Raw genomic sequence first — 23,274 nt, 5'->3', positions numbered from 1 at the left:
ACTGAGTAGGTACACTCGGACTCTTGGGACACCTACTTGCACCTCCAAGTATTTGCACCCTCGCAACCCACAGCCTACCAGAAAGCAAAATACACGGAGAGAAGCACGGCGACATACTAGAAAAGTTCCTCCTTCCTCACAATGGCGACCCACACAATACTTGGAATACCGCGCGGAAGATGAAAACGCGTCACGGAATACGGAGTCAGGAAGCCACTGGAGAACGAAAGGCGAAGAGGTGGATAGCTGGCATAGTGGCAAGAAGGGTGGCGCAGAGCAGCTTGACAGACTAAAACTCGAAGGATGTGGTCGATGTATCGTCAAACGTCGATGAGCCTCATGCTCAGGTTTTCGTGACGGGGAGGAATCACTCGAGGTGATTGCTGTTATATTTGTTTCTACAGGGTGGCATGAACTGTTAGCACAGTCGGCACCTGCGCTGCTCTGCGCTCAGCAGCCAACTCCATATCCTCAACAGATCATGATTACATCCCTTCAACAATGCTTTTGCGGGCCTCGTGACAAGTTTGCTGATTAGACGCCTATCACACGAGACCAAAACATATAGCTGATAAAGCAGAACACCGCAGTTATCACACAAGATTACAGCGGTAACGTCAAATGAACAGGCTGCCTTCTCTAGCTGATCCTATTCATCGTCGGTGCCAGGTCAGATCGTCATGCTCGACTCTGCATCTATGTCCTCTGCATCACGTCTCTGTCTTAACCCCACAAAGGGCCCTTGTGGTTCTCCACGATGTACGCATAAACCTGTGTCCAATCCCGGCACACATGCGTCACACCCAAGCCGTCTGTGCCTGTCAACGTGCCATCGGATTCGACATTGAGTGGGTCGAGGGTGATATCAGAATTACAAAGAACGGCCTACCGCAAGATGTTAAAACGATGACCACTATGGTCATCGGGCCCGTTAATGACGGATCATTTGTAGGCAATGAATCTGGTGAAACATCGAGATACCAAACACTCGCCCTGACAGAATTTGGGAGCATTGAGTGTCTGACACGCATCGACAAATATGGATCGATGGTAATTTACCGTCTGGTCCCAGGCGCACAAATCCGTGCCAGTCTCGTGGAAAATGATCTAGTGAATTCCACTCGAACCAGACCATGATCCCAGATGTACTGTAATGGTCTGTGCTGTTAAACGTCATCGCGATGGTGTCCAGGCGGAGGGGTAATTCAGTCGGATAATCATCGTCAATGTAAGCTGCATCAAATATGGTGAGTGAGATTGAACTACCGTGGCTGCCCGTGAACGTGAAGGCGAGAACGACATACTGTACTTCCTATCATCGACCGATCTATTTTGCACGCGCAGGATGGTGAGGATGTTCAATAAGATGCTAATGACGAAAGCACTGGGCCCAAATATGCGCAGTATTTCCGAGGATCGACGTTTGAGGCTGTGAAGCATCGAGTCTGTCGCTGGATGTGATCTGAAGGAGTTCCAGTCACTTATGCGTATGCATAGCTGTGACAAGTCGCAAATTACCAGGGGCCACTAGTATTGCAAGCTATAGCTCGAGCCGTTGCTGGCAGGGACGACAAATAACGTGCTACTCCACGTAAAACCGCTTGCTTCATGCTACGCTCCCCTAGAAAAACCAAAATGTCCTTTCGTCTGATAAGAATATTCCTTTTGACGGGGGAAGCAACCCGATCAAATTTTTGGGGCCTAAGGAAAGAACCTTGTCGTCAAGGGTCAGAATATCGACCACTTGCTATTCATCTTACCTGCGGTGAGTCAAATACGCTCTCCAGAACCCATCTGCGGAACTTACGCTTGGTTGAACAAAACTGCCAGACCCGTCGATTGTGCCGATCTGCGGGCTGGAGTTCATGGGAACAAAAAACTTTAAGAAGCAAATTCTACCACTCTGCAGCATGATCTCCTTCAGGGCCAGGACGGTGCGATCACCCTCCTCCACGGGCCGGGCCCGCCTGCCTTAGAGGAATTCTCCTAACCGGTTCTGCCAGAAGTGAATGTCACTGGGAGATGATAGAACTTAGAGGTGATGATTGACTACTTAAGGGGACGGAAATGCTTAACTTCATGCGAATGTGTGGGAGAATTTGCTAAGGAGTAACTTGTATAGTTTAGTAGCGATCGGCAGCGTGTAGAATCTAGTTTGTGTGCCTCAGAAAGTCACGAATTGAATAGCAATCGGCGGTCATGCTGTAAATTGCAGAAGCTATTTCTCTGGATTCTCGTGGTAAGTCAGCACCATTGTCAAACTCTAACTTGCCATATGAGAGGTTGATATTAATATTATTGATTGCAATGGCGAGGATGTTGGATGGGATGAGCATTATTATTACGTCGTCATTGGTCGTTAGAATGTCGAAAGATAGTAGCCTTCCAATAGTTCTACCGACCGGAAAAAATAAGAGGCGAAGTTGTTCTGCCCCTTACGCTATCGGCATATAGGCGAAGGTGAGCTCCCCATGGAACATTCTTGTCGGAGGAGGGAGTAGTGGGGCACCGGTCCACGGAAGGGTGCATAGTAACGGATGTAGTTGGGTCACCCTCACGTGTGCAACGGGAGCGGCGTGGATACAGCATGTAGTGGCGGATGCATGCTGCAGGTGGATGGTTGAGAGCTGTGGTGCTGTTTGGAACGCGGAGAGAGGTTTGACGTGCCCAGGGAGGAAGTTGATTACAGTTGAAATGCTTGTGACATGTGTGACCTCCGCCAAAAGTGTGACAGCAAATTATCTATAGTTTCTACACAACTACATGTATTATAAGAATTGTTCTAAAGATATTTGTCTAGCATTAATTAAGAAGCTCTTCTTTTCATAGGTTAGGACAAAATATATGAAGTTGTGATGATGAAAACTGAGGAGCACAGGCACAAATCAAGGAGATCTGGATGTGAGATTGATGCACCCGCTTCGTCGCCAGAATCAACATGTGTATAATAGTAGTACCGCGTCGTAATCATTCCTTCTATACATATTTGAAAGAAACAATGCCGCCAAAGCAGATCAATATATTTATGGGGTACCACTACCTCATGCACATGTCCCATCCTATCAATTCGGTACCCCATAATGCATATTGGTCATGTAAAAGTTATACATTATGCAATATGCATTATGAACATTTCAACTGTACCAGTCATAGTATTGCTTATGTAATCAGTATCTGACTGAACACCTATTCTAATTAGTATCTCGAGCATCAAGTCGAAAGCTACGTGGCCATGGATCAGTTTGGCACCTCAAGCTGTAATATGTACATCCAACGGAGATGAGAGTATTTGCTCGAATCCAAGTCTACAACCAACGATCGCAGGCAACATCAATGCTAACAGTCGTTTTCTTACCACACGAGAACCGCGTCGGCAGCTGCGACAGTGCCCGTTAGTACAATTCATTGGGGTCGTGTGTTTCAGCTGAGGCTCCTCATGCCCTCAAGGAGTGGTAACGTTCCAAATCTGGATTTTGGTCAGGGTGCCAAATGAAGTATAGGTCTTGTTGACCGCAAGACCATCTTTGAGAGTGGGAACGACACTGTCGATGTAGCAAGAGGCGAATTTAGAAGGGCCAAATTTCCACTGGTACATAGAACATTGCGTCCTGGAACGATATAAAGTGACCGAATCGCTTCAGGTCACAGAGATCCACTTACATTCTCTCAGGATAACGTGCGAGCCCGAAGAACTGCATTTGGTCAGTAAGGCTTTGTTCGCCCGTATGATGGTGCTTGGGAAGTACATCTTTGGTGCTGGCCACACAGGTCCATTCATGACACAATTTTCATGATGACTGAACGTACGTACCCTTTTGCTCTTCCCGGAGATCGTCGATAAATTCGAGACCTGGAAACTGGTTAGGCTGGCGCACCCCATGGGCATTGCGCGGCTAGGAAACACTAGCAGAGGCGATATGCCCTGTGCATGCACAAACAATTGCGAGGACGGAGAGTTTCAGTGCAGTCCAAGCGGGCCATTCGAATGAGGAATCTGCCGCACTGTATTCGGAAGTGAATTCTTTCCTGGGGAGGAGAATGGCGTCTTCAGAGTTTTCAAGTTGATGCTCTAGATTGTGCGTTCGAAGAGGCGAATATGAAGTTATGGAGGTGCGTAGTATACCTGAAAAGTAATTATTGAACCCTGTCAGCGGCAACATACACACTCCTAGTGGTTTACCAGATGCGAACGCCCCAGGGCGCGGAGCCTATGCATGAGAGGAGAACTCCGAGTTGATAACTCGTAAGTATCATGTTTATGCAGGGCTCAGGAAATTTCTTTATTTTTTTGTCTACATGACAATTGGTTCATAAATCAAGAACACATCCAGTGAGGCCCGTGCATACTGAAATCTCCGCAGTGACATATCCTTGTCTGGTTCTTTTTGATCGAACGAGAGGACTGTTAAACAGAGTTCTCACTATGACCCCTACACACTTCCTCACCTCCTTATGACGCGTCGCACTAGCCGGTTGCGAACGGAAGAATGCTTTGCCTAAGCAAATCATAATGAAAGAATACCCGGAGGGTATTCTCATCACCAGCTCCACCACGCACCTCTTTCTATTCAAACCGACGGCAGACTTTTTCGTCTCGTCGTGACTCATCGAAAACGCATGTTGCGAACGGAAGAACACTTTGGCTAACCACATAACACGAAAAACGACTCGATAAGGTAACGACACGAAGGGCTCTCCGAGTGAGTCTGCGAAGTGGGTCTGTAAGCGAGCTCCCCAAAGATATAAAGGGTGCACTCCCTGCAACGATTCTACACTCAACAACCCAAGTAACACTCCAATCGAGCCACCATGAAGCTCGCTGTGTCTTTTGTTTTTGCTGCCCTCGCTTTGCTACAGGTGACTGCGGCAGCACCTCTTGTCGACGAGCGTGCCATTAAGCCGATCGCAGGTATGTCCCGACGCACCTGTAGTATCCCCACCCTGTATAACCATATATCTATCCAGATTTCGTTGCCGAGCGCTCCCCTGATGTTGCAGGTAATTCTTCAGTGCAAGCCTCGTTTTTGCCTGGACCATTTATCTGATTGACAACATAGACGTCGAGAAGCGTTTTGATGCGGCCACGCGCGGTCATTCCAGTGGAATTGGGCGCCGAGATGTTGTCGAAGACTCCTCTGATGTTGATGGTAATTCTTCAGCGTTAGCCTCGTTTTTGCATGGCCCATTCACCTGGATGACAACATAGACCACAAGAAGCCCAAGAAACCGAAGCACCCCCCTCCCGCTCATGGGCCGCGAGATGTTGCTGAGGACTCCTCTGATGCCGAAGGTAATTCTTCAGCGCCAGCCTTGTCTTTGCATGGTCCATTCACCTGAATGACAACATAGACGCCAAGTGGCACAAGAAGAAGAAGCACCATCATGGAGAGCGAGATGTTGCTGAGGACTCCTCTGATGCCGAAGGTAATTCTTTAGCGCCAGCCTTGTCTTTGCATGGTCCATTCACCTGAATGACAACATAGACGCCAAGTGGCACAAAAAGAAGAAGCACCATCATGGAGAGCGAGATGTTGCTGAGGACTCCTCTGATGCCGAAGGTAATTCTTCAGCGCCAGCCTTGTCTTTGCATGGTCCATTCACCTGAATGACAACATAGACGCCAAGTGGCACAAGAAGAAGAAGCACCATCATGGAGAGCGAGATGTTGCTGAGGACTCCTCTGATGCCGAAGGTAATTCTTCAGCGCCAGCCTTGTCTTTGCATGGTCCATTCACCTGAATGACAACATAGACGCCAAGCACAAGAAGAAGAAGCACCCTCATGGGGAGCGAGATGTTGTTGCTGAGGACTCCCTTGATGATGGTAATTCTTCTGCGCTAGCCTCATTTTGCATGGCCCATTCATCTGAATGACAACATAGACCACAAGAAGCCCAAGAAACCGAAGCACCCCCCTCCTGCTCATGGGCCGCGAGATGTTGCTGAGGGCTCCCCTGATGATGGTAATTCTTCCGCGCTAGCCTCATGTTGCATGGCCCATTCATCTGAATGACAACATAGACCACAAGAAGCCCAAGAAACCGAAGCACCCCCCTCCCGCTCATGGGCCGCGAGATGTTGCTGAGGGCTCCCCTGATGATGGTAATTCTTCCCCGCTAGCCTCATTTTGCATGGCCCATTCATCTGAATGACAACATAGACCACAAGAAGCCCAAGAAACCGAAGCACCCCCCTCCCGCTCATGGGCCGCGAGATGTTGCTGAGGGCTCCCCTGATGATGGTAATTCTTCCGCGCTAGCCTCATGTTGCATGGCCCATTCATCTGAATGACAACATAGACCACAAGAAGCCCAAGAAACCGAAGCACCCCCCTCCCGCTCATGGGCCGCGAGATGTTGCTGAGGACTCTTCTGATGTCGATGGTAATTATTCAGCGTTAGCTCGTTTTTGCATGGCCCATTCACATGAATGACAACATAGACCACAAGAAGCCCAAGAAACCGAAGCACCCCCCTCCCGCTCATGGGCCGCGAGATGTTGCTGAGGACTCCCTTGATGATGGTAATTCTTCCGCGCTAGCCTCATTTTGCACGGACCATTCACCTGAATGAAAACGTAGACGACATGAAGCACAAGAAGAAGCCGAAGCACCCCCCTCCCTCTCATGGGCAGCGAGATGTTGCTGAGGACTCCTTTGACATCGAAGGTACTTCTTCAGCGCTAGCCTTGTTTTTGCATAGACCATTCACCTGAATCACAGCATAAACTGTAAGAAGCACAAGAAGCACCCACATTCATGATGGGCGCCCCTAAGTAGTCCACAGTTTGCAGAGGTTAGAGTAGCTTAACGAAAGTTCGGACCTAAGGTTACGAGTCTCGGACGCGTCTTGGCTAGATTGAGATGACATGATTTACCGTTAATGACAAGTTCTTTGCATATCGTTCGCTCCTCCCGTGCCTCTGCCACCTTACAAGACTTGAGCATGTGGACCGTCTCATTTTCAACGCACAACTGGAAGGACAAAGCATTTCAAGACCATTGCCAGTTCTACTCCTCAATGATGGATGATGCCGTGATCAATGTGCCGCGGGCCTTTCCGAACCTCCTCGCATCAAGTTACCCGGCTCGAGTTCAACTCCCACGCTAGGTCAAGCACAACATCAATTTCAAGTTGGTCCGAGTCGCTTCGCTTGATGCTTTTCGCGTCCGCGATGCTTGCAAAATGCAGCAGCGTTTCTAGTACATAAGTACCGGCCGACATTTTAAACGGCCAACAGTTGAGATTGGTGGTAAGATGGTTATCTCTTCTTACCCAGCCGGCGCTCGCCTTCCTCTCGCTGTCTGCGAATGCTTCGCCTCGTCCTCGGACCACATCGAGCACGGCGCTCTCCAGCTCGCCGTTAGAATCAACTCACAGGAGATCACGAATGTCGCCACTCCGATCGAGCTTTACTGCAGGATCACAGCAGCTTTTCCATCAATACAGCCAACACTACCATGGTGTTTACATAGCGCGGTAATTCACAAGGGCAATTGCTTCTAGAGTTGTTCTAGAGTGTTTCAAAAAATTGAATCAGCAATCATGGTGCCAAATCCACTTTGTCGGCGTCCGGACAAGATTTGGACCGGTTGACTTAATGCAGGCCCAGTCCCGTCAGCAATACGAATGAAGTCCCGACTGTGATGGATCACCTTGACGCACAGAAAACAATTGGTTCAAAAGTACTCAGGCGTTCTTCGCACCTGCTAACGCCACCGGCGAGCTCACGTTCGGCGGTTACTACGACGCGTCCAAAATCAGCAGAGACATAAATTGTGTGCCTATCATCTCAACGTCTCCGGCGAATACATATTGGGGCGCTAATCGATCAATCAGTTATGGGACCATGTCGATCTTGACCGAGACGGCTGGTATCGTCAACACCACGTTTATTCTCACTGGCAGGCCCTTGCCCTATACGACATTGCCATCCTGCTGACCCACAGCTCAGATGCCCTCAACAGTTATGTGTTGGCGACAGGTTCAACCCTTGATGATATCACTGGCACTGGCTTGCTAAAGATCTCACTCGACCAATATGAGAGCCTCTCATCTTTATATTTCAATATCGGCGGTGTATATTGTGAGCGAGAAAATCTGACCTCAATCATTGGACAGCGCCATTGGCAGATACCTGGTCATTGGTAACATCGGGAGCAACTCTGGTTTTGGCTTCATGCTGCGCTATTTTTTCACCAAGCAAGAAGCTACTGAATCATTCATCCGCAGGGCGTTTTTCCTCGGTATTCGACACAACAAACTCCCGAGTCGGGTTCGCCACGACTGAGTATACCAGTGGCCCATCGAATTAACTGCGGATTACCGAGATATGACAATTATTCCCGTATCAGCATCTCTGCCCCAATCAATAATCTACTAGCTTATCGCAATCCAATTACACAAATATTCTAAAATACTACGAAGTTGAATCATGGATGAATAGATGAGATCGACGTTGAGGTTCAGGCGTGGCGGAGCGGAAGGAAGACAGCCATTCCTTTTTTTTCCAAGTCATATCTGTTTGTTAACCTTCAAGAGCCAACCTGTTCAAACAAATGGGTTTGGGTTCGAGGAGTATCCTTGCATTGATTTGTTGACCAGGTTTAAATTCAAATTGATTGTGCTGGTTCAGGCGCATCTGGCGGGGGCTACTACCGAGAAGCTCTAGGAGAGAGTGTGTCATGTGGATTCAGTTTCGTGGTGCTTTATTTCGAGGTGATGAATGGCTTTGGGAGGGTTGTTTTCTCTTTTGCGGGCGGTAGTCACTTTGTGACAACTGATCGAGACACATATCGCGCGTGACTCCTGAATATATTGCTTGCCTCGAGCTTTGCTGTCGAGAAGGTATCAGCGTTTACACGCATGAGAAACTCGCGATATTTTCCGCGAAGCATTGATAAGTGGCCACCGACTGGGGTTATTTGATGTCGGGGTCATGTCTAAGGGATTGAATAATGGTGGACGTGTGACAAGGGCATTCGTGCTAGGTATATCACCATCCAGGGCTTTGATTGTTGAATTAAGGCGTAAATGTGAAACGGAATGATATGTTTCCTGATGGCCTTGTTCTACTGTAAGCATTGCCATTTTTGTATAGAATCAAATAGAACGGGGAAGTCGTGCGTGCACTGCGGGCAAAGAGACAACTAGGGTGGCAGAGATGCAAAGGAAATGGGGTGGAAATGTAATACTTAATGTATTCGCAACATGGTGGCTCTTGAAATGTTAAATAACCACAGGATCATCGTAGGCCCTCAACAGGCCCTCGTTGCACAAGGGTCTCGAAATTCAATAGCAGTCAATCGGAATATGTTCCGAGTGTCGAGGCCCTTGCCGAAGGGCCTGTTGAGGCCTGCAATGATCCTGCAGTGATTCAACATTAAAATTCAGGAGCCGTGTTGTCTTGACTACACATACATTGTATTACATTTCCACCGCATTTCCTTTTCATCTCTTCCACCCTACTTTCAACTCTTTTTCCCGCTGTGTTGGTTGAATCAAACATTGAGAGGTTGTAAATTTGAAAAGCAGTGTCACACGCACGGCGCGGACCGTTTTGAATTTCGGGTCACTTGTTTCCAATATCAATGTTCTTGAAAGGGCTGCAGGAACGTGGTGGGCCAGGTGAAAATGACGAAGTCGTAACGCTACCTTCAGAGCATCGTAGATGGATAAGCTCTCTCGTTGCCCTGTATGACATTGATGAGAGATCTCGCCATCAGTTCACTTGTTCATTGGCAATACTCGCCAAAGTAAGTAATGGTGCATTTCTGTTGGGAAGGAAGCTTCAGTACAATCTAGACAATAATCACATTACAGCTCACAGTGATATCACAAATGTTACATGTACACAGGCGTCCTTTCCTTTTCTTCAAGTCTGACAGGATTGCCAGCAGGGGTCGTGGAAAGGCATAAATTAATTCATCCAATAACCTCTGTAGAAGGGACTCTAGCGCAACTATAATGTGCTGCAAAATTGTACGCCATTAGCCCATAGTTTCCAATGGAATGCAAGAAGAAAAAGGGCATGATTCGAGTACTATGCTGTGGGTTGGCAACTTGTTTCCGATATGAACAAATTGCCACCCTACAACTAGAACATAGTGAAAATGACGTGATCCTAACACTACCATCAGATCACCATGAATGGATTGTCAAGCGCCATGGATGCCCTGTACGACGTTGATGAAGTCTCTTGACCAGTCGGCATTAGTAATTAATCAGTAAAAAATGTGATTGCTGCTCATCGCGACCGAACGTCCCATGTGCACAATCGACATTTCCTTGCTCTCGCCTCGATCGATGCCCTATTGATTACAAGCAACTGGAGCTCGCTATCACGGTGCACTGCGTTCAAATTTCTGCTGCTTTTTGTTCACCAAATTCCAAAAGCGGTGGTGATGGTGCGTCTGAAACGAGCAACGAACTTTTTCTCCGTTATGTGTCAAATTTTTTAGATAGTCCGAAGGGAAGTGCCGTTTTCTGGTCAAGACTGAGTCCTTTTGCTCGCTTCAGTGCTCAAGAAAGCTTCAAGTGTCAACGCTTCAGCGGTGAAGTGAGCTCTTGCGGACGAGGATGCGTCACGCGTGCAGTCTCTCCTAGAAAACCAAAGATAGGATGAGTGTGCGATCGTGACAGTAAAACTTACACTGCACTGCCACCGTTCCCATCCTCGGCGAGTCCCGACAACATGTTACACAACCGGAACAAAGTATGAAAGGATCAAATGCCATAGTTGAAAGTCATTGATTCACAACCAGCGTTGGGAGGTACAAGACGTGTCTTGAATGCATTACATAAGAGATACCATCATACCAAGCTACAGATCGTAGCGGCGCGAGCGCCAATCCCCGACTCGGCCGACACAGAATTGATCACTCGGGCAATTGCGGCCGTTGTGATTTCTGTCTGTTTTCCATCTGTGCAGTCTCTGATCTCTTAGATTTTATTCCATAATGCAGTTACTCGTTAAACGACTATTGATTTGCGACTCTCCTTTTCCATCCCGGTTTTCGATTCTCCCTTTGCCATCTTCCTTCATCTTCCGCCTTGCACACTATGGTCTCCTTGCTATCATGTCTCAGATTCCTTGTCCTGAGTGAGCGAATCTAGGCTTCTGGCCCATTTTTCAGAAAAAGGGAAACTTTTCACGCGCACATGAAAATAATCGTCCGTTGTGAGGTTGTGAATTAGGAAATAAGTTCACGCGCACATTTGCATACAGGTGCCTGGCCGTTTGGAGCTGACAGAATCCTCCCTACTTCGTAGAGTCGGGGACCTGTGGACTACGCTTTCACCTATCTCAAATATATCTCATTATTGTGTCGAATACAATGAACCCAGAGAGTGTATAAACGAGTGCCAGCGGCCTGATACATACATACCTTCAGACAACCTGGATAGATACTCATCTTCATGTGTGATTGATGCCCAACCCTTTGGCGAATTGAAATTTGAACTAGATTTCAACGTTCAACAATCATTGGCACACACACACACATCATACCTGGAAATATTAACCAGGTGTATAACGATGCTCCCTCTTTTATCTCGGCACCGTGTAAGATCCAATAGGAACAATGTCACCATGGATATTAACAAGACGATAACAGCGACGTTCCACCTCGTAGGGCCTCGTACCACGTACCCAGTCGTCTTTTCCTTTCCTCAAACGCCGTGGTGATTGTCAGTTAAAACATCGATTTGAACTCGTCATTACCTCTCATCTCATCTGCAGATAAGAAGTGATGGCGCAGATCTGAGTGTTGGTCCTAAGAGTCGCTATTCGTCATTGTCAACGATGAAACGAGCAGTCGTTTTGATAGATAAACGTACAGTCGCGTTCAATTGATTTCAAAAATCAATTGAGTTGATTTGAGGTTGATCTGGCAAGATACGAGCCATATGCCCGTTCCTACTGAAATCTCCGCAGTGGCTCATTTAGATCAAACGAGAGAACTGTCTCCGAGTCGTAGCACTATGACCCCTGCCACACCCTTCCTGCTGTCTAACGGAAGTGAATGATACGCAAAATGAAAGACCCTCCAAGTATTCTCATCACAAACCCCGCCACGTACCTCCTGTCGTGGCGCATCAAAAACGCAGGTCGCGAACAGAAGAACACTTCGCCCAACCGTATGACACACGACACGACACGGTAAGATAACGACACGAAGGTCTCCGCGAGTGAGTTTGAAATGGGTCTGATAATCGAGCCCCTCAAAGATATAAAGGTTCCACTCCCTGCATCGATTCTACACTCGACACCCCAAGCAACACACCACCAATCACTCTTACATCTAGCCACCATGAAGCTCACTTTGTCTTTTGTTATTGCTGCCGTCGCTTTGGTACAGGTGACAGCGGCAGTGCCTGTTGTCGACAAGCGTGCCATGAAGCCGATCACAGGTATGTCCCTGTGCACCTGTAGTATCCAGCCTCATTTTCGCGTGTTCTGCTCACTTTGTTACCAACATAGAAGTTGAGAAGCGTGCCATGAAGTCGTTCGCAGGTATGTCTCAATGTGTCTGTATGATCTGCGCCAAGTTTGATGAGATACTCGTGGCATAGACCTCGTTTCTGAGGGCTCCACTGATGCCGAAGGTAATTCTCTAGTGCTAGCTTTATTGTCGAATGTTCTGTTCACCTGGTTTGCAACATAGAAGTCGAGAAGCGTAGCGAGGCCGCCTATTATGTCCCTGACGGGAGTGGTCAGTCCGGTGGAGTGGGAAACTAGCAGGAGTGGTTGTAGAGTTCGCGGCTTTGCGGAGGTCAGAGTAGCGTAGTCAGCCTGGTCGTTCCTGTCATTCAAGGCGTGTCGGTAGACATAGATCATCATCTTCAATTGATATCAGAGCCATATCTCGGAGTTGTGGTGACAGTATAGCAAGGGTGTTCGTGCTATTGCTAAAATTCAGACGTAGACGTGAAACAGGTGAATATCCAAGGTTGTAGATATGAAAAGCAGTATCGCGCGCGCGGTGCGGACTGTTTCGGACGATAATTTCGGGACACTTGTTTCTAATATCAATGTTCTTGAAAAGGCTGCCGGAACGTGGTGGGGCCAGGTGAAGATTACGATGTCGCAACACTACCTTGAGAACATCGTAGATGGATAAGCTGACACATTGTCTGTATGACGTTCTTGAGAGATCTCGCTATCAGTGAGTCACTTGCTCATACCTGGATTGTAATGCTCGCCGAAGTAATAGTGCATTTCTGTTGGGAGGGAGGGTTCAGGACAATCCGGAAAATAACCACATCACTACTCACAGCGACATCACCGCGATCAAGAAGTACACAATCGTCCTTTCCTTTTCCTCGCTTGCATCAGACGCCCTTGTGATTATCATGAGTCAAAGCAAACAACCTCACCTCGCTATTACCACCGCACCCAAATTTTTGCTACTCGTCAGCAGGGGTCGTAGAAGGGCACGAATTGATCCATTCAATAACCTCTGTAGAAGGGGCTCTAGTGTGCTGCAGTGTAGCACGTATTAGCCCATAGTTTCTGCCGGAAGTCAAGAATAGGACGTTGATTAGAGGCTTCTTGATCTGTTGCTATAAGTACTGCTATTGGTAGCTGAAGACCAATGCAGCGGTAGCTACTTGTATCGGGAGGGCGTCTTCAGCACAATCCGGATAAAATTACATTGCTGCTCACCACGACTGAATTTTTTGTGCGAAATTGACATTGCCTTGCGCGCAAAGTTCTGTTGCTTTCCATCCGCCAAACTCCAAAAGCAATTCGTTTTTCGAGTCTTTGTAGACGGTCCAAAGGGAAGTGCTATTTTCTAGTCAAGACTAAGTCCTTTCGCTCGATTCAGTGATCGAGAAAGCTTCAAGCGTCAGTGTCAGCATCGAAGTGAGCTCTTGCGGACGAGGATGAGGGTGTGATACAGTGTCTAATAGTAAAGACGCAAAATTCGAGGCGCTGCACTCCCGACTCCGAGAGTCGGGCACGGGCTCGTTTTTTCAACATGCGGAAATCTATCGCTCAACCAGATATCTCAGTGCATTGGCCACGTCGCACACTAGTAGCACGGCTCACCTTAAAGTGCCAATTGTGAATCACTGACTTCCAAAGCACTATGGTGTCTGATCCTTCCTGCCATTCCCGTGGTATCGGCAAGAGTCGTATAAACGAGTGATACCTTTGAACTAAAGAACCGTGGATGAATTTGAAGCCCCGTCATCAATTACACATCATTTCACTTGTTCATACCCGTATCGCCGGATTTCTAACGATGCTCTCTCCTCCATCTTTATTCTGGAAATGTCGTATTATGTATGATTCCATAGGAAAAAATTCACCATGAACATTAACGAGGTGATCACAGCGACGGTTCTACATCGACTCGGAGGAGGATAGAGTGGTGTGAGTCCTGTAACAATATAAACGACCAAGTCACTTCAGTTCACGGAGATCTACTGACATTCTCACTCAGAATAACGTGCGAGCCCGAAGTGTACATCTGGTCAGGTAAAGCTTTGTTCGCCCGTACGATGATGCTTGGGAAGCACATCCTTGATGCTGGCCACACGGGTCCATTCATAACGCAGTGATGATGACTGAACGTACGTACCCTTTTGCTTTTCCCAGGGATCATCGATAAATCGAGACCTGGAAACTGATTAGGCTGGTGCAATCCACGGGCATCACGTGACCCGGAAATACTGTCAGAGGTTGTACACCAAGCATGCACAAACCACCGCGAGGACGGAGAGTTCCAGTGTAGTCCAAGCGTGCCATTCAAATAGGGATCTGTGGTACGGTTTGCTTGAGAGGAGAATGGTGTCTTCAGAGTCTTCATCGTGGATTTGGAGAGGCAGATACCAAGCCATGAAGGTGCGTGGTATATCTGAAAAGCAGTTGTTGAACCTCTTTTTGCTCGTCAGCGGCAAAGTATCTACCTGATGGTGATTTGTCAGATACCGCTTTGCCCGAGCAGGCTGCGAACGGAAGAACGCTTTGCCCAAGCAGATAATACGCAAAATCCACGCACCTCCTGTCGTGGCGCCTCCAGGTCGCGAATGAATGGAAGAACGCTTTGCCTAACTCCGTGACGTGCAAAACGACACGACAAGATAACGATACGAAGTCTGTGACGTGGGTCTGATAATCGAGCTCTCCAAAGATATCAAGGCTTCACTCGATTCTACACTCAACACCCCAAGTAACAATCACTCTTACATATAGCCATCATGAAGCTCACCTTGTCTTTTGCTTTTGCTGCCATCGCTTTGCTACAAGTGACGGCGGCAGTGCCCGTTGTCGACAAGCGTGTCGTGAAGCCGTCCGCTGGTATGTTCCAACGTGCCCGTAGTCTACGCACGTTCTAACTAGATATGCATCCAGGTCTTGTTGCCGAGGGCTCTCCTGATGTCGAAGGTAATTCTTCAGCGCCAGCCTCGTTTTTTGCGTGGAAAATTCACCTAGTTGACAACATAGACGTCGAGAAGCGTGTCGTGAAGCCGTTCGCAGGTATATCCCAATGTGCCCGTAGTATCTGCACCTTCTAACTTGATATACGCCTAGCTCTTGTTGCCGCCCGGAGCCAGAGCCAAAATTCCATCGGAGGAGTGGGGCACGTTGGAGGAGTGGGTCGCTGACCCTCCTGCATCCATTCTGAGCGCTCTTCAAATACTACACGCCTTGAGCAGTCTTTAGGGTTGTCACAGTAGAATAGGCGAGGCGCTTGTCATCCTGTCTGACTTTGTAGTGTAGTCGCTAGGCGTCAGTCATCTAAGCTCGGGTTCAGTGTCTACTCATCCAAAATGTCCGCCAACAAGACTGTACTTTCACCTTCGACAAACGAGTCCCCCATTACGCGTTCTTCCTATACGACGCCCAGTGCCTCGTAACGTTTACAGCCCTGTTCCTACCCCAGATATCTCATTTTCGCTGCCGGAACGTGGTGGGCCAGGTGAAATTATGCAAGTCATAGCGCTACCTTCAGATTTTTGTGGATGGATAAGCTCCCTCATTGCGCTGCAGGACATTGATGAGAGGTCTCACCATCAGTTCATTTGCTCATACCCGCATCGCTAATGCTCGCCGAAGTAATGTCGCATTTCTGTTGGGAGGGAGGCTTCAGTACAATCTGGACAATAATAACATCAGTGACTGCTCACAGCGACACCACCGCGATTAAGTACGTTCCATATACACTTCTTTTCATCTGAAGTTTAACTGAATCATCAGCAGGGATCATTAAAGGCCACGATTATTCATCCATCGATCTCTGTAGAATCTAGATCAATGAGATCTGGCGTGCTGCAGTAGTTCCGCATGGTATCAGCCCATAGTTCCGCCAAATTGAAGAAAAGGATGTGACTTTTGTCTATTGTGGGTTGGCAACTTGTTTCCAATACGAAATTTAGGCGGAAACAAGCTGCTACCCTAGTACAACCAGAACGTGGTGGGCCTGGTGCAATGGACGCGGTCCTAACGCTACCCTCAGTGCACCATAAATAGATTACCAAGCTCCCTCGATGCCCTTTACGATGTTATGAGAGGTGTCTTCACCCATTGCTGTACTGCTAATGATCGTGGAAGAATCATGCAGTGATAGCTGTTTGTATTGGGAGGGGGGCTTCAGCACAATCCGGATAAATCACTACTTACAGTAACACTAACGTTCCATCTACACAATCGACATTTCCTTGCTGTCGCTATGATCAGATCGTGAACTGAAGGAGCGAATTGAGCTCGCTATCACCACCACGCTCAAATTTCTGCTACTCTGCGGTTGCGAACTCCAAAAGCGGTGGTGCTGGCGCATCTGAAAAGAGGAACAAAAATTTTCTCCGTCGTGTTCTAGACAGTCTAAAGGAAGTGCCATTTTCTGGTAAGGCTTAGTACTGAGTCCTTCACTTGCTTCAGTGCTCGAGAAAGGCTTCGAGACTCCCCAGGGCCATAGTACGTTGGTGTATGCAGCCAGGAGGTGTCTATGGTGTTTGTAGCAGGCCTGGCAGGGGGAATAGTAGTCTGCAGCTTTCCTTCTCGCAGAGAGTCCACAGCGTTTGATCCCATCTCATCTGTAAGTGTACGACTGGCACCTTGATACCATTGATGTGTTTGAAGGACATCTTCGAAGGGATTTTAGGCCTCTCTGACAAGACGTCAGAGTGAGTGCGGACGAGGATCAACTTCGATGAGTACAGCACTGCCACCGTGTCCTTAAGAAGTATACAGCAACCGAACCTTCCTGTCTCGACTCTGCAAGGACCAAGGAGTCTATTCAACATATGAAATATATGAAAGCGAGTCACCACAAATATATTGCTTGATATCTCCTACATCCACTTGAATCTTGGTCTATCTTGGTGCCAGGTCAAATCGTCACGCTCGACTCTGCACCTATAATCTCCGCGTCACGTCTTTGTCTTATTTAATTGTTTTGCTCTGCCCACAAGGGGCCTTCTGGTTCTCCACGGTGTAAGCATAAACCTGTGCCCAATTTCGGCATACAGTTGTCATACCCAAGCCGTCTGTGCCTGTCATCGTTCCATCAGGGTCGACGAAGAATGGGTCTAGGGTAGTGTCAGCATTGCAAAGAACAGCCTGCCGCAAGAAGTTGAGGCAATGACCGCTATGGCATCGGGATCCGTTAATGAGGGCTTTCCGGATCATTTGCAGACAATGTATCTGGTGAAACATGGAGACACCAAACATTCGTCCTGATAGAATTCGGCATAAACTAACAACCATCGAACCTGATGCCAAGATGTCGAGCTACTCGTGTAGGCTCCACTCAGCTCCACTACTTACGCTGCACAGCGATACTCCTTGCAACAAACCAGCCTGTTGACAATTACTGGGCACATGTAGATACCTAGCTCCCGTTGTGCTAAAGCTGCAGAAAAGATAAGTACAAACATGCGTGAATGACGTGATAAAATCAGGGGCAACGCTCTACGGGTATTGCCACTAGATCCTTGCTTACTGGTCGGTAAGCAAGGAAACGACAGAAATGCAATGGCGACGACGAGCGTAGTATTATGACCACATAGGGAATTCGTGGCGAAAGACAATTACTCTAATGGTGAATGTCTGTTCGATCCGGAAACGGTGGTATGATTGCGCTACCCAGAATGTCTGACAGTATCAAATGTATCTCCTGCACCTGTACCCAAGATACACAGCTCCGAAGAACCTAATAACATAGTACAACAGAGGTGATGAAAAGGTCGAAACATGCTGAAAAAAGTTGGAACGAAGTGTGTAGTAATTGTAATAAGTGAAGTGAAGTGAAGTGAGACGCGGTGTAGTTCATGAGACCCATAGTTTAATACACTACAGAGGATGTCGCACTGTCCAAGCCATCATAAAGCAGTGTTCTGGAGCTACAACAACGAGAGTGAGTCATCGTCCCGCAAATAAATAAAAACATTATTTACGTCCACATATCAATCATTGGGCCCGGGCAGGGTGCATAAATTTTGCACGCGGGAGTTCAGAACTTCTTCATTCTTGTGACAAACCAGAATTACGGGGTGCGTGCAGGTACCCAGCTTCTGTCGTGCTGAAATCGCAGAAAAGAAAGACTGACAACACATAGGCTGTTTCAGAATTCCAGTCATAGATGGACCAAGTCACTGGCCGAAGATCGTTTTCTGGGTCCGAGTGCAAACACGCATGAGGGACGCAACGCTTTACAAGTGTTGCCAGTAGATCCTTGCTTACTGGTCGGGTAAGCGATCCAACGGCACAAAATGCAATGGCGACAACAAGCGTACGTAGTACTATTATGACCACATAGAGAACTTGTGGCGGAAGACAATCACTCTACTGGTAAATTTCGGTTCGACTCAGAAATAGTGCTATGATTGCGCTACCCAGGATATCCGCCAGTATCAAATGTATCTCCTGCACCTGTACCCAAGATACACAACTCCAAAAAACCAATGGGATAATACAACAGAAATAGTTAATATCATGAACGAAGTTGGAACGAAGTATGTAGTAATTGTAATAAGGTCGAAGCATGAACGAAGTTGGAACGAAGTTGGAACGAAGTGTGTAGTAATTGTAATAAGTGAAGTGAAGTGAGACGCGGTGTAGCTCATGAAACCCGTAGTTAAAAACACTACAGATGATGTCGCACTGTCCAAGCTACCATTGAGCAGTGTTCTTGAGCTGCAACACACGAGAGTGAGCCATCGTCGTCCCGAGAATTAAAAAACATTACTTACGTCCATATATGAATAGCGCTGCACGCGTTCAAGCAATGACGCAGTAAGAACCCCCGGTGCCTGATTGATACTCCTCATCAACTGGTGTCAACGAGGCAGGACTCCGCTCATCGTCAGCCTTTGAAGCAGACGAGATAGCGAGGATGTTTGAGAATGCGTCCATTTCGGATTGCGGAGTGGAACAGACGACGAAGCTGTGTCTTTACGAGTAGTAGAAGGTTCTGTTTAAGAGATGGCAGCTGGGTAAACTGCTGGTGTGCGAGAGTGAAAAGTCGGTTAAGCTGATGAATGTCACACTTTCGGGGCTCTTATATACCTTTCCACTGCGACTTGACCTACGATGAGAACTTTGGAATCCCATATTTATGTTCCGTCCTAATTGTCACTGAAATACCATTGTTAGACGAGATGCGCCAGCCAAAGCGCATCCGCCACGCTCATTAACACGAAGAAAATAAGCAAGCTGGCATAGCGAATGCATGACAATAAGGTCGTCCCAATTTGGCAACCGTAGTGTTCATGTAAAAGGTCCGACGCTGGGTGATGATGGATTTTCATTTCAGGTACCTTTCACCTTGCGATACTCATACCGTCCTGAAGTTTATTGTTCGTCAGGACCGGTGGACCGTGCTTTTGACCAGGGGCGTAAACTTCTGGGGAGTCTCTGATCCGATCGAAATTAATCTGATACCAGCCTGAGTCACCTGAGTCGGGAGTCGAGAAATGCTATTCAGTGGTCCACCTGACAAGTTGTTTACTCGTCGGATAAGCAAGGAATGACAGAAAAATGCAATGCTAGAGTCCAAGCGATAACGGGCGTGATAATGTGCCTACGTACAGAATTTGTGGCGGAGGACAATGACTAATGGTGAATTTGGGTTCGATTCGGAAACGGTGGTATGATTAAACGAGTGCGGAGGTGGGTGCATGCATGAGGGTCCATGATGGCATGAGGTGTTCCTGGCTAGATTATGATATCTGTTTAGGCGGATATGGCGGGTATCTTGGAGTCATCCGACCCAGGCAGCACCGTCTTGATCTGATCAGAGTCAGTATGCCTGATAATTTTCTCGTCTCCAACAATCCCCATATTCCAGAGGAAAAGCGCTGCCAGCAGCGCAGCTACAGAGACAGATGGTCGGCAAGACACTTTCAACGCAAAACGAATTCGCAGTGCTCAGCGGAATTGACAGTAACGCCAAGGTCAGCAGACTGCTTTTTAACCAGTGTTGAACACGATCGTGGATATAGCAACACCGAATGCAGTGCCGAGCTATCCCAAAGAAATCGACTTTAGAACATAACAACGTTAGTTGCTCTACCAGTACCGACCTGTGTCATAGTTTGGAATAGCGCTCCGGCAACACTTTGCTCATGGTGAAGCGCGATTTTGGCGATGAAAATCGTACCAGAGGCGTACACAAAATCGCAGCCAAACACAACGAGAACCGCGGATGGGAATCCAAAGGCCCAGTACGTTGCGGACGGGTCAATCAGCGCAAACAAAATGCCGGCAAATGCTGTCAGTAGCGTTCCGCTGACTGGACGACGTGTCAGCCTCACGTGACAATATTCCTTGCAAAGGACCATACCTGCAAAGATGACCAAGGGCAATCTGGCAATGAGCATTGCAATGAAAAAGTTGCACAAACAGCCGACAATGAACATTGGAATGAACCGGATCATAGTCTTCGCAGGCGTGAGCAAGAGACAGTTCTGACAGTACAACTGGAACGGAGCATAATGAGCGTCATCACGTCCTGTCAGGCAGCAGGAAGTGGACATACTTGAACCCAAAAGACCCAGCTCAGGGAGGCGCTCCAATTTAGGAATGCGATGGCGAGGATAACAGCCATCTGCCCCTTTGCTCGCGTCCAAATAGAGGGCCTCATCAATGGCGGTTGCGAGGATGATTGCCCGACGAACCCGCCCAGAGTCGGCACAACCAAAATACGTGTTTACGGATGGCTATTGCGCGCCTGGGGAGGAAGTAAGCCAATAGGTCTCGTTCTAAATCACTTGGAGCGCCGGAATCCGGATGGAGTTTGGCACGCCATCCCACTGGCAGTGTGATTGTTCCTCGACCTTACTCTCGACGTAGATATAAGTCCGCAACACGCGCTTTGGACCTCCGTGAGTAATTGATGATCGACATGCATGGAGACTATTCCTTGTTGCTCTGAATGTCCGATTGAATGAAATTATCGATTATATCATCCCTCTCATCTACTATCTCCGCATGACGCCCAGGAATGGGGGGCGATATTTCGCGTCGTTCATTATCGGATGGAGTAGGTCCGGTGAAAATAATGCGGTCCTAACGCTACCCTCAGAGCACCGCGGATGGAATATCAAGCTCTATGGCATTAGCAAGAGGTCTCTTGACCCGTTTCCATCAGCACTGCTAATGATCGCTGTAGAACCATGCAGTGATAGATAGCACTAATCGTGTTGGTGCTCACCGCAACACCACCGCGAATGAATGTTCCATGTACAATCGACCTTTCTTTGCTCTCGTTTCGATCAGATGCCCTAGCTGGAAGAGCAACCGACTGAAGCTCGCTATCACCACTGTGCTCAAAGTTCTGTTGCTCAAAGTTGCGGAACTCTGCAGAATATTTGCTGTGGCAATGTCGCATCTAAAACGAAGAACAAACCTGTGCCATTTCGAATTTTCGAGTGTTTTTAGGCGGTCCGGAAAGTGCCGTCTTCTAGTCAAGCCTCGGAAGGTGGGGTCGCTTCAGTGCTCGAGAAAAGCTTCTAAGCGTCGGTCGAGGAAATTAGAGATCATCTCACAGAATTTCATGGGTGCGTGTTCTAATAATCATTGGGCCGCGCGGTATGTATTCTAGGCCCAACGCCAGACACCACACCACATTAATTACACTTATTGAATTCGTCGTTGGTCAGACTGTCCGTTCATCGCTATATGTGAGGCTGCTTCAAGACGCTGAGATCGCGTTGATATGATATGATATGTACAATGGGTAATATATCCTGCTCCTGCGACAGATCGAGATCCTGCCCCTACTGCGTGGGTCGTCCAAGTGGTCAGCATCGCACTCATAGTTTGATATCTCCTAGTGACTTCCTTACAGAGCACTGTGGTGTTTGATCCTTTCATGCTTTATTCCCATGGTATTGACAACGGTTGCGTAAACGAGTGATACCTTCAGACAACACACACCGTGGAAGGATATACAAGCCCCCTCATAGCCCCATGTGTGATTGACGTAAGTATTCTCAACCTCTTCGACTTTCCAACAGGTCGAGAAACTTTCGTCAATCACACATTGTTCACATCCGTAGTGTTGGATTTAGATTGGTGCTTTCTCGCCTCCATCTTGATTCTGGACATGATGGTTCTATAGGACAGTTTGAGCATGAACATCGATAACATAAAGTTTCACGTACCTAATCATCATTTCCTTTCCTTTCCCTCGTCGATGAGACGCCCTAGTGATCATCAGTTAAAGCAATAATTTTAACTCGCCATCGCCCCCGATGTGATCTGCTCGTCCTGCCGGACGAGCAGATCTGAGTGTGAGCAATAAGAGTCAATAAAAGTCATGATCACCGATGCAAACGAGTTGCTTTCTGAGATGCTTGTAGCACAAGGAGCCGTTTCATAAATACGACCAAGTCCTTTCCAAAAGCTTCAAGTGTTGACATGAAAGCAGACGAGGGTGAACCAAGGGATGGATTTGAAGCCTCCCCATGTTCATGTGTGATTAATGAAATAGAATCACTAATCAACCTTCTGTGCCATCAATCACACATTGATCAGTCCACCTGTCCATCAGTGTATCGCCCAATTCTAACGGTGCTCTCCCCCTCCATCTTGATTGTGGATAGTATGATTCTATGGAAACAATGTCACCATGAACGTTAACGTGATAACCAAAGTGACGTTCCACGTACACAATCGTCATTTTCTTTCCCTCGTCGATCAGATGCCCTGGTGATTATCAGTTGAAGCGAAGATTTGAATTCGCTATCACCGTTTGGGTCTTATAAGGAATAAGAATCGACAGATGCAAACGAGTTCATTTTGAGATACTTGTAGTTCTAGGATC

The 23,274-nt window shown here is 47.6% G+C and overlaps 7 protein-coding genes across 7 annotated transcripts; 3 read left to right on the top strand and 4 right to left on the bottom strand.

The window, feature by feature from the left end:
- Nucleotides 1-734: 734 nt before the first annotated feature.
- On the bottom strand, nt 735-1,922 carry EDB91DRAFT_1144782 (uncharacterized protein). The gene is made up of 7 exons (XM_041319151.1): nt 1,900-1,922; nt 1,808-1,849; nt 1,519-1,755; nt 1,305-1,462; nt 1,060-1,233; nt 890-993; nt 735-818 (listed from the first exon to the last, which is right to left on the bottom strand). The coding sequence occupies exons 4-6, from the start codon at nt 1,438-1,440 to the stop codon at nt 932-934; spliced, it is 372 nt and encodes a 123-aa protein (XP_041175123.1). The 5' UTR covers nt 1,441-1,462; nt 1,519-1,755; nt 1,808-1,849; nt 1,900-1,922; the 3' UTR covers nt 735-818; nt 890-931.
- A 1,520-nt stretch (nt 1,923-3,442) lies between these two features.
- On the bottom strand, nt 3,443-4,509 carry EDB91DRAFT_1083752 (uncharacterized protein; the record flags this gene model as incomplete). The annotated part of the gene is made up of 6 exons (XM_041315672.1): nt 3,443-3,608; nt 3,661-3,756; nt 3,808-3,893; nt 3,939-4,123; nt 4,163-4,208; nt 4,447-4,509. 6 exons carry the CDS (start codon nt 4,507-4,509, stop codon nt 3,443-3,445), a joined length of 642 nt encoding a protein of 213 aa, XP_041175122.1.
- A 300-nt stretch (nt 4,510-4,809) lies between these two features.
- EDB91DRAFT_1250507 (uncharacterized protein) lies at nt 4,810-6,713 on the top strand (the record flags this gene model as incomplete). The annotated part of the gene is made up of 14 exons (XM_041323234.1): nt 4,810-4,909; nt 4,966-4,998; nt 5,058-5,147; nt 5,207-5,290; nt 5,350-5,424; nt 5,484-5,558; nt 5,618-5,692; nt 5,752-5,823; nt 5,882-5,962; nt 6,021-6,101; nt 6,160-6,240; nt 6,299-6,382; nt 6,441-6,521; nt 6,580-6,713. 14 exons carry the CDS (start codon nt 4,810-4,812, stop codon nt 6,711-6,713), a joined length of 1,146 nt encoding a protein of 381 aa, XP_041175121.1.
- Nucleotides 6,714-12,186: 5,473 nt separating this feature from the next.
- On the top strand, nt 12,187-12,880 carry EDB91DRAFT_1348314 (uncharacterized protein). The gene is made up of 3 exons (XM_041325962.1): nt 12,187-12,512; nt 12,572-12,604; nt 12,664-12,880. Exon 1 carries the CDS (start codon nt 12,199-12,201, stop codon nt 12,484-12,486), a length of 288 nt encoding a protein of 95 aa, XP_041175120.1. The 5' UTR covers nt 12,187-12,198; the 3' UTR covers nt 12,487-12,512; nt 12,572-12,604; nt 12,664-12,880.
- Nucleotides 12,881-14,963: 2,083 nt separating this feature from the next.
- EDB91DRAFT_1348313 (uncharacterized protein) lies at nt 14,964-15,671 on the top strand (the record flags this gene model as incomplete). The annotated part of the gene is made up of 3 exons (XM_041325961.1): nt 14,964-15,305; nt 15,360-15,485; nt 15,559-15,671. The coding sequence occupies exons 1-3, from the start codon at nt 15,206-15,208 to the stop codon at nt 15,669-15,671; spliced, it is 339 nt and encodes a 112-aa protein (XP_041175119.1). The 5' UTR covers nt 14,964-15,205.
- A 1,755-nt stretch (nt 15,672-17,426) lies between these two features.
- Nucleotides 17,427-17,687, bottom strand: EDB91DRAFT_1007658 (uncharacterized protein; the record flags this gene model as incomplete). The annotated part of the gene is made up of 1 exon (XM_041312353.1): nt 17,427-17,687. A coding segment is annotated over one exon (261 nt), but the record flags the coding sequence as incomplete, so codon positions are not given.
- Nucleotides 17,688-20,180: 2,493 nt separating this feature from the next.
- Nucleotides 20,181-21,054, bottom strand: EDB91DRAFT_1083748 (uncharacterized protein; the record flags this gene model as incomplete). The annotated part of the gene is made up of 5 exons (XM_041315671.1): nt 20,181-20,320; nt 20,423-20,471; nt 20,531-20,739; nt 20,791-20,926; nt 20,986-21,054. The coding sequence occupies 5 exons, from the start codon at nt 21,052-21,054 to the stop codon at nt 20,181-20,183; spliced, it is 603 nt and encodes a 200-aa protein (XP_041175117.1).
- Nucleotides 21,055-23,274: the final 2,220 nt, after the last annotated feature.

The sequence above is a fragment of the Suillus paluster genome (genome assembly GCF_016628075.1).
Source record: "Suillus paluster strain FC165 chromosome Unknown EDB91scaffold_44, whole genome shotgun sequence".
NCBI classification, from domain to species: domain Eukaryota; kingdom Fungi; phylum Basidiomycota; class Agaricomycetes; order Boletales; family Suillaceae; genus Suillus; species Suillus paluster.
The sequence above is the reverse complement of the archived record's forward strand: the minus strand, read 5'-3'. Positions and strand labels throughout refer to the sequence as shown.

Bases quoted from the DNA above. Each gene is read 5' to 3' on its own strand.
- EDB91DRAFT_1144782 (XM_041319151.1), bottom strand. From the start codon at position 1,440: ATGCTTCACAGCCTCAAACGTCGATCCTCGGAAATACTGCGCATATTT. The intron at 1,234-1,304 runs GTATGTCGTTCT...TATTTGATGCAG, and splicing joins GGTCGATGATAGGAAGTACA to CTTACATTGACGATGATTAT. The intron at 994-1,059 runs GTAAATTACCAT...AAATTCTGTCAG, and splicing joins TGTGCGCCTGGGACCAGACG to GGCGAGTGTTTGGTATCTCG.
- EDB91DRAFT_1348314 (XM_041325962.1), top strand. From the start codon at position 12,199: ATGGGTCTGATAATCGAGCCCCTCAAAGATATAAAGGTTCCACTCCCT.